This window comes from Miniopterus natalensis, chromosome 4 (assembly GCF_054644295.1).
Source record: "Miniopterus natalensis isolate mMinNat1 chromosome 4, mMinNat1.hap1, whole genome shotgun sequence".
In the NCBI taxonomy this organism is placed as follows: domain Eukaryota; kingdom Metazoa; phylum Chordata; class Mammalia; order Chiroptera; family Miniopteridae; genus Miniopterus; species Miniopterus natalensis.
The window spans coordinates 79,896,755-79,911,248 of record NC_142084.1 but is presented as its reverse complement, the minus strand read 5'-3'; the positions used below and the strand labels follow the sequence as shown (position 1 = coordinate 79,911,248).

The following is a 14,494-nucleotide window of genomic DNA, read 5'->3' as shown; positions in this document are numbered from 1 at the left end:
ACCCTCAGGTGGCAGGAGGTCTAGTGGAGGAGGAAGGCCTGGCCATCATCAGCCTCTTTGTTATTTAATATTATTATTCAAAGCTACTGTTTATTGCATGTTGATGTTTAGTGCACTGCCTGTCACTCTGAGTGCATAATCGGTAATAGCGATTTCAGGGGCGTTTCCTATAAATTGCGTTACCCCACATCCTCTCATTCAATGCCGTCAACAGCCACGGCATGGAGATAGTGTCACTAACCCCATTTTATAGATCTGGGAGCTGAGATTCTGAGAGGTGGAGACTGTTGCCCTGGTCTACAGCTGGTCGATGGCTGAGGCTGGTTTTTTTAAAAGCCAGTTTTTAACCATTATATGAAACACTGAATCATCTTATTTTATCCTCATGACACCCGGAGGCAGGGACAATGGCAGTCAGCATTTTACAATAAGGAAACTGAGGCTCAGGAAGGTGGAAGGTGGAACCTGCCCTAGGGTTCCCGGCACCTCCCACACCAGCTCTGTGGCCTCCACCACCTGGCCACCCTCCACAAACGATGGCATCCAGTGTGACCAGGTGCAGACAGGGCCGGGCCAGAGGGCTGTGGAAGCCAGCAAGGAGGGATCTCTGCCGCTGGCAGGGAAGGGAGGCTGCTTGGAAGAGGTGGCTTGTCATGTGTGGGACAGGCTTTGGAGGATGAGGGGTGCAGCAAGGAGAGACAAGACTCAGGGAAAGGCTCTCTCAGGGAGAGGGCAATGTGTGTAAAGGGTAGGGGAAGACCAAGGTGAGTTCTGGAAATATTGGCACCTAGATGAGGAGGCAGATGGGAGCAGGTTGGGGATCTAAGGGGTTGGATCTCATCTTGTAGTCTCCAGGCCGTCAGCAGGTTTGCATAAGGTAGTGATGTGATTTAGGGGCGAGTAACTTCTTCCCCAGCCTACCTTGGGGTTTTCAGTATGAGAAGAGGACTTGAAGTAACAGGATGGATGGGACGTGGGGGCACTGAGGGGCCCATGGTTTGGCTCTCTATGCTCATGCCAGCACCCAGCTCAGAGCACAGCCCCCAAGAAACCAAGGCCCCAGGTCAAGACTTTGGGGACCTGGGTTCATCTCTGACACTTTTGCCCTATGACCTCAGCTGACTCATTGCCCTCTGGACCTGTTTCCTCACCTGTGCCATGGGACTGGTGGCCTTTTACAGCCCTGTTCCTCTGACATTCCATGAACCTACTGATGGTCTGGTTTAAGAGCCAGGGGTTGTGAATTGGATGGATCTGGGTCTGAATCCTTCTTATGCATCTCTGGCTGTAGGACTCTGGAAAAATAGGTATCTCTCAGCCTCTATTTTCTCCAACTGTAAAATGGGGTCAATAATGGCAGCTACCCTACCAGGCTGTCTTAAGGATTCACGACATCAGGGAGGTAGAGGACTCCACAGGGTGCTGGGCATAGTGTTCAGAATGGAAGCTGCATACCTCGTCCCAGGAGGAAGTTGACCGAGGAACCCAAGTTAGCTCATGCATCTTGGGACCTGAGGTTGGGTATCACTTTGACTACATACCCAAAGTGGTGTTGGGCCCTGCTGGTCCACCTCCGGGACGGGACCTCACTCACGCTTGTGGCCACCCATTCCTTCTCTGAGCAGCTCTGGCTTGCTGAGTTCTTCCTTATATGGAGCTGAAACTGCCTCCCAGTGCCCTACAGAGCTGCCTCCTCAGCCCAAGCCAGGCTGCAGAGATTCCAGAGAAGCTCCCAATTCCCCCTCCAGCCCTTTCTGCCTGGTGCTGCCAGCCCCCTTGGCCAGCTGTGGATTAGGGACACCTTATCCTCTCTCCGTGGGACCATTTTTGGAACATGTACTCCCAGTCACCTCATTTCCCATCCAGGAAATTCAACTGCCCCCTGATCCCGCTTAAGGCCAAGAGAAGGAGGAGGGCATCCCACGGGACAAGACCTCGAGGGGTCAAGATGGTCATGCTCCATCTCAGGGCCGGCAGGCCAATTCTCTATTTTGTCTCCCTGGGGCTCTGAGACTTAACCCTTCCCTGGGGACTCAGCCTGGTCAGTCCTCACTGCTAAGGCCCAGGGTGGTGGCCTCATCTGGAGGAAGGGTTGTTTCTGCCTCAGGCTGAGTCATCGCCTTTTGGGTCCTCAGAAAGACCACAGGGTGGGTGGGAGGGCCAAGGAGGAAGAGAAAGGGCAGGAGTCAGCAGGCGGGAAGGAGGAGGACACAGGGAGGAAAGGATGAGGCAGAGAGGAGTGCAGGGGACGGGAGGCCGCTGGTGAGGCTGGGATTCTGGGGGTCAGAACTGAGCTGTGGAGACTAGGGTCAAATTGGGAATGGACATGCAGTTCCTCAAGGTATTTGTGGGAATTGTTGAGGTCTCCACCTTCCTGAGACAGAGCACAGCCACCTCCCAGAACCAGTGGGCCTAGTGGGGAGGGTCGCAGGGACTTCAGTGTCTCCCGCCCACCTGCACCCACCTTAGTTGCCAAGAGGAAGTGGGGGGGGGTCAGGTCCGGGGCCTGCCATGAGGAATAAATGAGATGGTGCAGGAGGAGTGTGCAGCCCAGCACCTTGGTCACAGCAAGTGCTACAGAAGCGCCTGCTGCTGTCATCATAATTGTTACCACTGTTACTAGGAAATCTGGCCTCCCTGTAAGTTTCTCCTTCAGAGGAAAGGCCCCTCTGGATAGAAGCCCTGGGAGGACATCTGAGCCCTTTCCAGGGACAGGCCTGAGTGATGCATGAGCAGAGCTGGGGGGCCACTTGCCAGGAAGAGGCGTGATGCCTGAGGCAGGCTGGGGAGAGCTGCCACCTCCTCCAGGTAGAGAGTTTGGCACCCAGAGATTCTAGCCAGACAACATCTTCCTTCCACCCCCTCGCTTTCTCCAACATCCCCTTCCTGAGAGGCTTTGCCCACAGGCTGGGGGCGGCGGTGGGGAGGGGGCTGACTCAGGCCCAGCTGTGGGGGACAGAGGAAGGAGAAGTGGTGAGGAGACAAACAGGGCTTGGCCACGGAGGCTCCTGGAGATGGAAGTGGCCTGGGGGGGGTGGGTTGTCAAAGAATCCCCTCCTAACTCCCTCTCTGTGTTTTGGGTTGGAAAGGTGGAAAGGCACCATGTGCAAGGTTTGAATCCTCGGAGACTCAGAAGGTTCTTCCCTGCCCTGGCCGAGTAGCATCATCCTGATGCGCCAAGGTTGTGGATTTGATCCTGGGTCAGGGCACATATAAGAATCAACCAATGAATGCATGAATAAGTGGAACAGCAAGTGATGTCTCTCTCTCCCTCACTCTCTCTCTCTGTCTTATAAAAAAATAAGTCCTTCCTCTGTCCCATTTCAGACTTTCCTCCCAAGCCCTAGCATGGCAGTGTTTAAGTTCAAATGTAGTCTCTACCCCCTCACCCCCAGTGGAACCCGGCAGCTCTTCCTTACGTCTAAATGCACTCTTTTCTCCCAAACTACCATCTGGGAGTTCTTCCCCATGGCTATCTGGAGTCTTGTTTCTTAACCCAGAGAGACTCTCGGCCTCAGGCCACCCTCCTTCCCAACACCCACTCATGCTCCTGTAGCTCCCCAGAGCTGGGTGCCCAAAAAGGAGCCCAGCTGTGAAGCACAGCCCAGCTGGTCCCTGTCCCCAAGAGGACTGACAGGAAAGAAAGCTGGACTGCTGACCTGAGGCCTCAGTGTCCTCCACTGCCCCAGCCCAGCTTCCACTTCCCTCCTAAACGCCATCTTCCATCAGCACTTCTCATGGACAGCCCCTGGCATGATGCCCCCGAGCAGCTGCCACCCTGGGCTGGAAAGAGAAAGGCCCCCGCTCCGCCTCCCCAGAGACAGCGCAGCTCCAGCTGGTGGTGGGCAACAGTATGAAAAGCCTGAGAAAGAACCCAGGTCCTCCAGACACTGTGGCCAGAGCCTCTCCCCACAGCCCTCAAGACCTTCCTGACTCTGCAGCCTCCCCTGCTCCCCTTGAGCCACGTGGGTGAGCACCTTGCTGTCAGACTTGCCAGGACCTTTAGGACCCCAGGCATCTGCCTCTCTGTTCACCGAGCTCCCTCCCACGGCCATGCACGGGCTCCTTCCCAGCTCTCGGGGGCCTTCCCTGACTCATCTTCACTTGTACACACCACTCTCTATCCCGCCACCCTGCTTTATTTTCTTCACAGCACTCTGAACATTTCCTACTTGTCTATTTATTTGAGGTGACTGCCTGTCTTAGCCTTTAGAAGGCAGAGTCCATGGGGGCAGCGACTTTGTCTTTTTTACTCTGAATGACAGTGTCTGGCACAGGTGCTCAGTGAAGTATCTGGAAGGGACTATTAGTCAGATTTGAAAAGGAAGGAACTTGTGTCCCCCGCTACAACGTGGAGGAACCTTGAAGACCTTATGCTAAGTGTCACAAAAGCACAAATAGGGCATGGTTACACTTACATGAGGCACTTAGAGTAGTCGGATTCATGAGCTAAGTGGAATGGTGGTGGCCGGGGGGAAGTTGGAATGGGGAGTTGTTTAAAGAGCATGGAGTTTTGCAAGATGAAGAGTCCTGGACACTGGTTACACAAGAATGTGAATGTACTGAACACTGCTGAACTGTACACACCAATGGTTGAGATGATAAATTTCATGTTAAGTGTATCTTACCGCAATTAAAAGTAAAAACAAACAATATTTGGATGAGAGAATGGATAGATCTCAAGTTCCACTCTCCCTCCCAGCTCAGGAATTACCTAAGTTATCAGAGCTATCAAGGTTCTCAGAGGCGATCCTGTCCAACTCTTTGAATACATAGGATGGTCACACGGCGAGGCCAAGTCAGGAAGGAACTGGACTCTCAGTGCCATGGGCATGAGAAGACACAGCCACTCTCCCCAGATCTAGGGCCACATGCTGCCTTTTCCTGCCGAGGGCATGGGACTGCCCACTCCCCCTGCCCTTGGGGGTCAGAATGAGATAGAAGATCCTGCCAGGCCTGACTGCCACATGCTTCCTCCCTCTCTCTCTGCAGAAGCCCAAGTATCAGGTGCGCTGGAAGATCATTGAGAGCTTCGAGGGCAACAATTACACATTCATCGATCCCACCCAGCTGCCCTACAACGAGAAGTGGGAGTTCCCCCGAAACAACCTGCAGTTCGGTGAGATGGGATCCCAGCCCACCAGGGCCCCCAGTCACAGGGCAGCATGGGCTACAGGGAGCCTGTGGCCCTTAAAGAAAGGGCCCTTTGGTGCCCAGGGACCTAAGGAGCCTGCCTGCATGCTCGGCAGGTAAGACCCTGGGAGCCGGCGCCTTTGGGAAGGTGGTAGAGGCCACAGCCTTTGGTCTGGGCAAGGAAGATGCTGTCCTGAAGGTGGCTGTGAAGATGCTGAAGTGTGAGTAAGGGGAAGGGGCCTGGGGAGTTTAGGGGAACCGGTGGGAAGTGGTGCACGCTGGGGGAGGATCTGTCCTATTGTCAGAAGAGGCATCACCTACATTTTTGGTCTATCAGAGCCTGGGGACAGAACCTGGGGTTGGCAGTGAGGACTCCTAGATTCCTTTCTGAGCTCCAGGCTCCCTCTAACTCCTGGGTGTGGAGGGGCTTCTGACTGAGCTGGATACACAGAGAGGCTGGGGTACACAAAGGCCAGCCTGGGCTTGGTCACAGCTTGGCTTCTTGCCACCTGAGACCAGCTCAGTGACTGGCCATCTCTCCTCTCTCTTCCTAACATCCATCTGTGTGTCTGCATTTCCCCTTCTCCCACTTTTGGCTCCTGATTGCTTTGGGGCTCTGGGTATCCCTGCCTACTCCCCTGGGTATATCCTATCTGTGTGGCTCTCCATGTCCTGCTCTCTCCCCATCTGTGGGACCTGTGGTCCCTCCTCCCAGCCACGGCTCATGCAGACGAGAAGGAGGCCCTTATGTCTGAACTGAAGATCATGAGTCACCTGGGCCAGCATGAGAACATAGTCAACCTTCTGGGAGCCTGTACCCACGGAGGTGAGGGACCCTGATGGCATGGGGCCCATGGTCTTGGGGCCTCTCAGGTGTCTGAGGGCCCCAGGGCCACCTCAGTCCATCTTCCACTTCCCATCTCCTCCAAGTGAAGGTAGGACCCCTGTCTCAGCATCAGTGTCTTTTAAGTTCCAGACACCTGAGCTGGTCAAGCTGCTTGTGCCTGGCAGATGGTTCTGGGAGCTCTGAGCAGTGGCTCTCAGACACCAGTGGGCATCAGTCACCTGGAGAGGGCACTAACAGTGCAGATCCCTGGGCCCTGCTCCAGGCAGTCTGATTCTGTGGCTCTGGAGTGAAGCCCCACAGCCTATTGGGACTCCATGTCCATCCCACCCTCTTCCGTAGGAGCTCTGACCTTTATGGAGCTGCCATAGACTGCCTTTGAAGACAGAATTCTTTGGCTACAGGGTTTTTTTAGTTTTTTGAGATTCCTCTACTTTAGACAGATGTGGCTCCTAAGTCCTGGTCCAGGGTGCCTCACTGCCCGTGTTCCTGTTCACATGGGGAGTGGGTTAAGGGGTGCACTCACCCCACTCTCTTGGCTCTCTAGGCCCTGTTCTGGTCATCACTGAGTACTGTTGCTATGGCGACCTGCTCAACTTTCTGCGAAAGAAGGCTGAGGCCATGCTGGGACCCAGCCTGAGTCCAGGCCAGGATCCGGGTTACAAAAACATCCACCTGGAAAAGAAATACGCCCGCAGGTAGCACCCTGGCTAAGGACAAGAAGGAGGCTCTGACTGGGAGGTGGGGCCCCAGGTCTGTCCCCAAAGCCAGCTCAGGGTCGGGTGGCAAGTGGCCCTCACATTTCCATCTGTGCCATGGGGAGTAGCCCCCCCCAGGTCAGAAGGCAACTCAGTCTGTCTACTTACTCTCACCAACCGACAAATACTTGAGGCTGGAGAATCCACTGTACTTGGGAGTAGCCAGTGGCAGTTCCCCACATCCCCACGGAGAAGTGGGAACAGAGTCTGTGGGTTGTTGAGTGAAAGGAGGCAAAATGGCATGACAGCCATTTTGGTCCACTTGGGCCTCAGTTTCTCCAGGCAAGCCATCAGGAGGCTGAACCTCTCAGGGTCTTTCCTGCGTGGTAATGCTGTGATTCCTGGAAACCACGCAGAGGCAGATGGACAGAGCCACATGGGGAACCAGAGAGAGGAAGTTGCCAGTTTCTTGTCACATATCAGTCAGAAGCAGAGGAGGGGCCTGGGCTAGATTCTGCTCTTTTGACTCCTGGCCCAGTGCTTACCTGAGCCACACTGCTCTCCTGGAAGTCTCAGTCTTGGGGCTTGTGGGGCCTCAGGACCAAGCTGCTGGGGCTGGGGCAGGATCAGAACAAGAAAGGTGTACACTGGGCCCCTAGCCCGGCCACTGTCAGCTGCTAAGCCTGTGGAGGCAAAAGGGGAAGGAGGCTATTTCACTCCATCCAGTGTGCTTGAACATGGGTGCTGGCCAGATCTACTTCCTCTTCTGATTCTCTGACACTGGGCCTCTGCAGGCTGGAACCTCAGGGCAGATCAAATCAAAATGAGAACCAAAGTATTAGCTTCAATCCTCAAATCCACCGGTGGGAAAAGGATTCATGGAATGGGGTGATTTAAAGGGCAAATGGCATGTGAACCAATCCTGCCAATGGGATCCACACTACATTAATAGTAGTTTCTAGATCAAGGGAGGGGATGCTTTTGCCATGGTCTGCCCATAAATGAAACGCTAGGTTCTCTTTTGGGGAACACTAGAGTATAGACACTGTCAAGGTGCACATTTCTATCGCAGAGGGGACAGGAGGGTGAGAGGCCCAGAACTCATCAGGTTGGAATATTAGAAGTGGTAATAGCTCTTCATTCTAGAGCAGTGCCTCTCAAACTTGCCTGCTACCCAAAACATGGGCTCATAGGCATCACCAGAGAGCTGTTAGAAATGCACAATCCCAGGCCCACCCAGACCTGCTGAATCACAATCTGCACTTAAATAAGATTCCTCAGATGAGTCTATGCACATGAATTCAAGTTTAAGAAGCACTACTCTGGACCAGTGGGCCTAAACTCAGGCTGCACACTGGAATTGCCTGGAGAGAGTTCAAAGTCCAAATGACTGTTTTGCCCCTAGAATTTCTGAAGTGGCCTGGGCACAGGGACGTATTAAAAGCTCCCCAGATGATTTTAATATGAAGCCAGGGGTAAGGGCCATGGGTCCTAGAATATGCTCATATCCCTGCAGGGCTGTTATGGGGAAGGGGTAGCCCACTTCTCTGTGGCCCTTAGGGCAGAGCAATGACCAGGAGGAGAAAAATCTCTGGGGCAGACTGACATCACAGATGGTGAAGAACCTTCTAATAGGCAGAGCTGCCCAGAGAACAGGTTGTCAGCTCCCTCACTGGATGGCCAAGCAGGGATCAGTGATCACTCAGACAGAATGTGGCAGGGGGATCCTTGTCAGAAAAAGATGTTCAAGTTGACTCCAAGGTCCCTTCCCTTCCCTGCTGAGTGGCTGGAGGCCAAGACCTGAGCTGGGGTGATTGGGACTGATTGGCTCTTGGCCCTCCTATGTAGGGACAGTGGCTTCTCCAGCCAGGGTGTGGACACCTACGTGGAGATGAGGCCTGTATCCACTTCTTCTTCAAATGACTCCTTCTCCGAACAAGGTGAGGAGGGAGAGGGAGAGGGAGAGGGGCTGCTGGGGGCTGGGCAGGGAAGGGCGGGGGTGTGGCAGGCCACCCTGATGCCTCTTCCCACACCAGACCTGGGCAAAGATGAGTGGCCACTGGAACTGCGAGACCTGCTCCACTTCTCCAGCCAGGTGGCCCAGGGCATGGCCTTCCTTGCTTCCAAGAACGTGAGTCGGGAACCAGGTCCCCCATGTAGTCACCCAGAAGGGTGGGGGGCCGCTGAGCCCCCATGAGGCTGGAGGAGGATGAGGGGGAGGAAAGCAGGCATGAAGGGGCAAGACAGGAGCCAGAACGCCAGAAAGCACATGGGCAGTGGCCTCGAAGAGCTTTAGGAGGGGGTGGGAAAGAGCTGCGCCAGAGCTCTTGCAGGGGGGCCGGGTGTGCAGCAGGCTGCTGTGCACCCATATCCAAGAACAGGTGTTAGTTTTAACCAACAGTATGAACAGGACAACTGCTGGGTCAATGGCGTAAAGCACACGGTCTTGTGGGGATGAAAATGGAACCTCCCTAAATAGTTGAGAGGCTATGAGGTGACCTGTACAGTGTACAATACACTCTGTCCAGGGATAAGTGCCCCGGGAGTAGGACAGGTGACCATCCTCCTTAGAGCATGACTGGGAGTTGATTGCTGGCTCTGCCACTTGCTGTGTGACTTTCAGCAATATTGGAATTCTGAGCTTCTGTCTCTACATTGATAAAATGGGCATGATCACAGGGTTGAGGGCAAAACAGGGTTACAATGTGTGCAGGTGCTTAGGGAAGGGCCTGGCATGGTAGGGCCCTGAAAACGGCAGCTGCTGTTATTAGCAGCTGATGTGGGCCAGTGATGGCTCACTGAGCCAGGGCTCACTGCTTCTCGGCCTGTGTAGACGCGTAGCTCAATGTCAGCTGCTGCTTAGGGCCAAACAAGTGTGATGGTGGTTTTTAAACACTGAATTGTCTGATCACATAAAATCTTCTCAGCCCCTGGTAGAAGGGATAGGAGCCAGGGTCAGGACAACTGATGCCCACTCCCTCACAAGAGGATGCCGAGGCCTTCTGGGGTTCTGTCTTCTCCTGCACTTTGAGCTCAGGTAGGGGAGGGGCCAGGACTAACCCTGTCTGGATCCCCCAGTGCATCCACCGGGATGTGGCAGCCCGAAATGTGTTACTGACCAGTGGGCGTGTGGCCAAGATTGGAGACTTTGGACTGGCTAGAGACATCATGAATGACTCCAATTACATCGTCAAGGGCAACGTGAGTGCTGGGAGGTGTGGACCAGGCTGGGGAGAGGGTGGTGAGCCAGGGCCCAAGGTGACTGGGGTCTGCTGTGACAGGCCCGTCTACCCGTGAAGTGGATGGCTCCAGAGAGCATCTTCGACTGCATCTACACGGTTCAGAGCGATGTCTGGTCCTACGGCATCCTCCTCTGGGAGATCTTCTCACTTGGTGAGCAGCCGGCCTGGTGCAGGCTCAGCTATGGGGCTCATGTTTGGTTACCCACAGTGTCTTATGACTCAAAGAGGATGTTAGTCCAGGATGCTTGGGGCCCAGAGCAGAGCAAGGGCTGGTGGAAATGAAGGGATGTGCAGAGCATCTTAAAACCAAGTGCTGGCCCAGCAGGGTATGGCTCAGTAGTTGAGCACTGACCTAGGATCCAGGCGATCAGGGTTTAATTCCCGGTCAGGGCACATGACTGGGTTGTGGGCTCGACCCCTGGTCAGGGGCGTGCAGGAGGCAGCCGATCAATGACTCTCTCATCATTGATGGTTTTTTTTTCTCTCTCTCTCTCTCTCCTTTCCTCTCTCTGAAATCAATAAAGATATACTTAAAACAAACAAAAACAAGTGTTGCGCTCCAGCATGGGCTGGGCAGATCCTCTATCCAGACAGGCATTCCCTCTGGACTGTTCCCTCATCTGTCTGCTTGTGCTGTTGCTGCTTCCTATAATGCTGTTTCCCCTTGTTATCTGAAACCTGCACGTCCTTGAAGATGCAGCTCCTATTTCTGGAGTGCTGGGCACAGGGACTTGGGCTAAGCCCTTCAATGCACTCCTCTAAACTCCTCTTATTCCCAAGCCTGTGCTAGAACTGCGTGATGTGACCAGGCTGGGTGATGGTTCTCAGCTTTCTAGAACCTAAGCCCTTTACAGTGCCCAGCACAAAGCACTGAGGAGCTGGGGTTCTATTGTTGAACTCCAACCTTGCCAAGATGTGTGTGGGGTGAGGATGGGGAAGGGAGCACTGAGTTTGACATGATCTTGGCATTTGCAGGGCTGAACCCCTACCCTGGCATCCTGGTAAACAGCAAGTTCTACAAACTGGTGAAGGATGGATACCAAATGGCTCAGCCTGCATTCGCTCCAAAGAACATGTAAGGGAAGGACCCCGGGAAGGGGGGGGGAGGGGAGTGGGGAGGACATCTGACTTTAGTTTAAGGGCATGGAAAGGTGTGTGACCCAGCTTTTCCAGTCCAGTGTTCCAGGTCCAGGCTTCATCTCCCCACAATGGACTAAAGAACAAGCCCCTGTTAAGTTCAGGGTTACCTCTGGTTTCCCAGGCAGCATGGGAGATGTTCTCAAAGGCGGTTCTTAACTGGGCCGGTCCTAACACAGATGACAGATTTTTAACTCAGATGGTTATGACCTCAAGGAAGGCTCCTCTCATCTCTTCTCTGTCCTGGTGATCTGTGGTGCTACCAGACACTACAGCCTGACACCTCACCACAGCCAGCCCCCATAAGCGAGCTGCTCACTGGCTCCCTGCCTTCATCACAGCCTTTCCACAAATTCACCCACTGCCTCTTTCTCCAGGACCTCTCAACACAACCTCCCTGTCTCACCACCAGGGTAAATCTACCCAACCTGGCTAACCTGCCCCTCAGCCCACTCTCCTCTTTAGTCTCTTGCTACACCCAATGAACTGCTCATTCTCTCAGCCCACCTCACAAATCTACCTGCTGACCACAGAGTAGCCCCCTCTTGTTTTAGGAGCTTGAGCAAAACAGCATCTCTGAGCTTCTCCCCACAACTGTCAAAATGGGCATGATGAAGATACCTTTCTCCAAGGGCTACTGGGAAGATTAAGATAACAAATGCCAAGGGCTTAGCGCAGGTCTCATGCTCTCACTTTGACTAGGTTTTGGGCCCTCTTACTGGGCAAGACTCTGTAGGGGATGTGCACGTGTAATGATCCCCAGACCCACAGGCAGCCTCTGCTCTGTCTCAGATACAGCATCATGCAGGCATGTTGGTCCTTGGAACCCACCCACAGACCCACCTTCCAGCAGATCTGCTTCCTCCTTCAGGAGCAGGTCCAAGAGGACAGCGGAGAGCAGGTGAGTGACGCCAGGCTCAGAATGGGGGTTGGCTAGAGCAGGCCAGGCTGAGTCTCAACATCTTCTGGCCTTTCCTTCCCTCAGGGCTACACTAATCTGCCAAGCAGCAGCAGCAGTGATGGTGGTGGCGGCAGCAGTGAGCAAGAGGAGAGCTCGAGCGAGCAGCTGGCCTGCTGTGAGGAGGGGGACGTTGCCCAGCCCCTGCTGCAGCCTAACAACTACCAGTTCTGCTGAGATGACGACAGGGGAGCACTGCCTGTCCCCTCCTCCGAGCTTCAACTCCTCTGTGGATAGGGTGCTACGAGAACATAGACTCTGCCCCTGGTCATTTCACTCAGCCCAGCCCAGATCTGAAACTCAGGAGTGTGGGATCCATGAAATATCTAAGAGCACCACAACTCCAGGGCCTGGGTCATCACTGCCAGTCAGGGGCTGGGGCTGAGCCCCTCCCCTCCCATTGTTCTCAACACTGTGGCTACATGCTCACTATGCCAACTGGGAGAATCCCCAGCTCACCCTCTTAACCTTGTTCCCATTTCTAGGAACCCCTTCCCTCCCTGTCACCCGTCTCAATGGAAATGGACTGGTTTTGCACCTATGAAGTCCCCAGTAGCTGTCCCAACACTGAGAAAACAATGCTCCTGGGGCCCCCTCTCTAACCAAGTGGAGCAGCAAGAGCAAACAGATGCTCAGAAGCTGTGCTAGGTTCAGACCCCTCGGAGCAGAGTGGCTCCTTTGTAAGAATCTAACTGTACCTCCTAGTGTCTGCCCTCTGGTCTTCTCCCCACAACCCCATCCCACCCTGAATCTGGTACTGCTGTAATGAGCCAGGTGGCAGCTAAAGTTTGGGGTGTTCTGCCCAGTCCCCTGCCCCGTCCTCCTGAGCTGGAAGGCAGGGACCCGTGTGGCTGGCCACACCAAGCAAGCAGCACGCATTTCCCCAAGTTGACTCATCATAACTAACAGTCACGCTATGGGATGCCGCCGTCAGCATTAAACTAACAGCATTAACACAGCTGGTCTCTGGTTCTTTGCATCTCATGAAGGACTACAGACTCCTTGGAACCTCCTACCATCCCTCCTTCATGGCAAGTGACCAACTCAGCACCTCCAGAGCTCAACCACATTGTGCCCCACACAATGAGCATGGAATTGACTCTTACTTCACCAAAACCAGATAATTTAATAAACTTTATCCTTGCTGGGGAAAGAGGGAGGAAAAAAAGCCACCTACTCTACTCTTCTGAATAAGTTAAATAACACATGGCCAATTCCTGTGCCCTAAGCAAACCTTGGGCACTTGAGCCAGTCCCACTGTTCCTTATAGCCCAGTCTGCTTCCCCTTCACAGAAGGGAGTTTTTCCTACTGCTGCCAGGTTATGTCATGCCATGGGCCACATCCCCTCTGTGGCGAGGGCCCAGGGCCCAGAAAGGATATAGGGTGCAGCAGCAGTGGCCAGGAAAAGGAGGAAGGGGATCCTCTTCCTCAAAGCTCGGGCAGACAGGACAAACCTGGAAGAGTCGTGGCTGTTTTTCCCTTTCCCCAGACCTGGGTGTAGGAAAAGCAGGAGGGAAGTGCGTGCGTCCTCCTCTGGGAGAGCCCAAAGGGGCCCCTAGAGCTAATGAGGCCCCAAGGCCCTGAGTCAAAGACAACAGGCTAAGGAGCTCGTGTGGCTGTGGGGCAGGAAACAGCGTCCCCAGGGGCCCAAAAGGCTACCTCAGCAGCCTGCCCACTTAGTGCCACACTCCGCCTTAGCCCACCCCAGGACCTCCGCCACCGGCTATCAGTCTTCCCTCGGCCTCCCTTCTTTGTTGAATATACTATGTCCTCCAAGTGCTTTCTCAGGGCTGGTAAGGAATGTACTGGTACTTCTCCCAACCCCCTGAAGGTTGAGAACCAAGAACCCCAGGCCCCACCGTGCTCAGAAAATGGGAGCTCTTTGGTCAGTGCCAGTATCAGAGGCCCTCTCCACAGGTGAACACTCCCGCAGGTCCCCTGGATGGCTCTGCCTTGGTAAGGGCCTCACTATGGCTTGAGAGAGATGGTGCGGTCCCTGTACAAAAGCCTGGCTTATTCTGCTGCCGCGGCCACCTCCTCTTCCTCACCCTCCTCCTCTGTCTCCGTCTTGATCTGAGCAACCCCAAGGCGGTAAAGGGTGTCACGGATGACCACCTCGCCAGGCTGGCAGCTCTGCACAATGTCGTGGATCTGCCGGTTGACAATCTCGCGGCTGGTGAGGAAGTCCATGAGGCGGTTGTAGAGGTAATAGTGGGTGGCATTGTCAAAGGCAATGGGCCGCTGGCGGACACTGTTTGGTTTGCTGTCTGTGATAGAGGCCAGGATGGTTGCGTAGGGGGCCAACTCAGGACACAGGGCCAAAGAGTGGTGTCCAGCACTGGAGTCACCAGGACTGGGCTGTGTGTCTGCATGGACTATGCGCCGTGTAGCAGTCTTGGTGACTGGGTGCTGGACAGAGTGCTCGGCCTCTGTCATATCCACAGTATAATGCTGATCCAAGAGTTCTGGGCAGGACACACT

The 14,494-nt window shown here is 54.3% G+C and overlaps 2 protein-coding genes across 3 annotated transcripts in view; one reads left to right on the top strand and one right to left on the bottom strand.

Annotated features, from left to right (window-relative positions):
- The window catches only part of CSF1R (colony stimulating factor 1 receptor), a 26,413-nt gene extending 13,523 nt beyond the window's left edge, over positions 1-12,890 (top strand). Inside the window, exons 11-21 of the mRNA XM_016210602.2 lie at positions 4,993-5,119; positions 5,250-5,354; positions 5,849-5,959; positions 6,525-6,675; positions 8,524-8,615; positions 8,712-8,806; positions 9,754-9,876; positions 9,957-10,068; positions 10,893-10,992; positions 11,847-11,955; positions 12,040-12,890. Coding sequence (XP_016066088.2) covers positions 4,993-5,119; positions 5,250-5,354; positions 5,849-5,959; positions 6,525-6,675; positions 8,524-8,615; positions 8,712-8,806; positions 9,754-9,876; positions 9,957-10,068; positions 10,893-10,992; positions 11,847-11,955; positions 12,040-12,189 — 1,275 coding nt within the window. The 3' untranslated portion in view covers positions 12,190-12,890. The remainder of the gene's footprint in view (positions 1-4,992; positions 5,120-5,249; positions 5,355-5,848; positions 5,960-6,524; positions 6,676-8,523; positions 8,616-8,711; positions 8,807-9,753; positions 9,877-9,956; positions 10,069-10,892; positions 10,993-11,846; positions 11,956-12,039) is intronic.
- Positions 12,768-14,494, bottom strand: part of HMGXB3 (HMG-box containing 3) — a 41,086-nt gene continuing 39,359 nt past the window's right edge. Inside the window, exon 20 of one of the 2 annotated variants that reach the window (XM_087816915.1) lies at positions 12,768-14,494. In XM_087816915.1, coding sequence (XP_087673041.1) covers positions 14,027-14,494 — 468 coding nt within the window. In that variant the 3' untranslated portion in view covers positions 12,768-14,026. The other variant, XM_087816916.1, reaches the window with a different exon arrangement.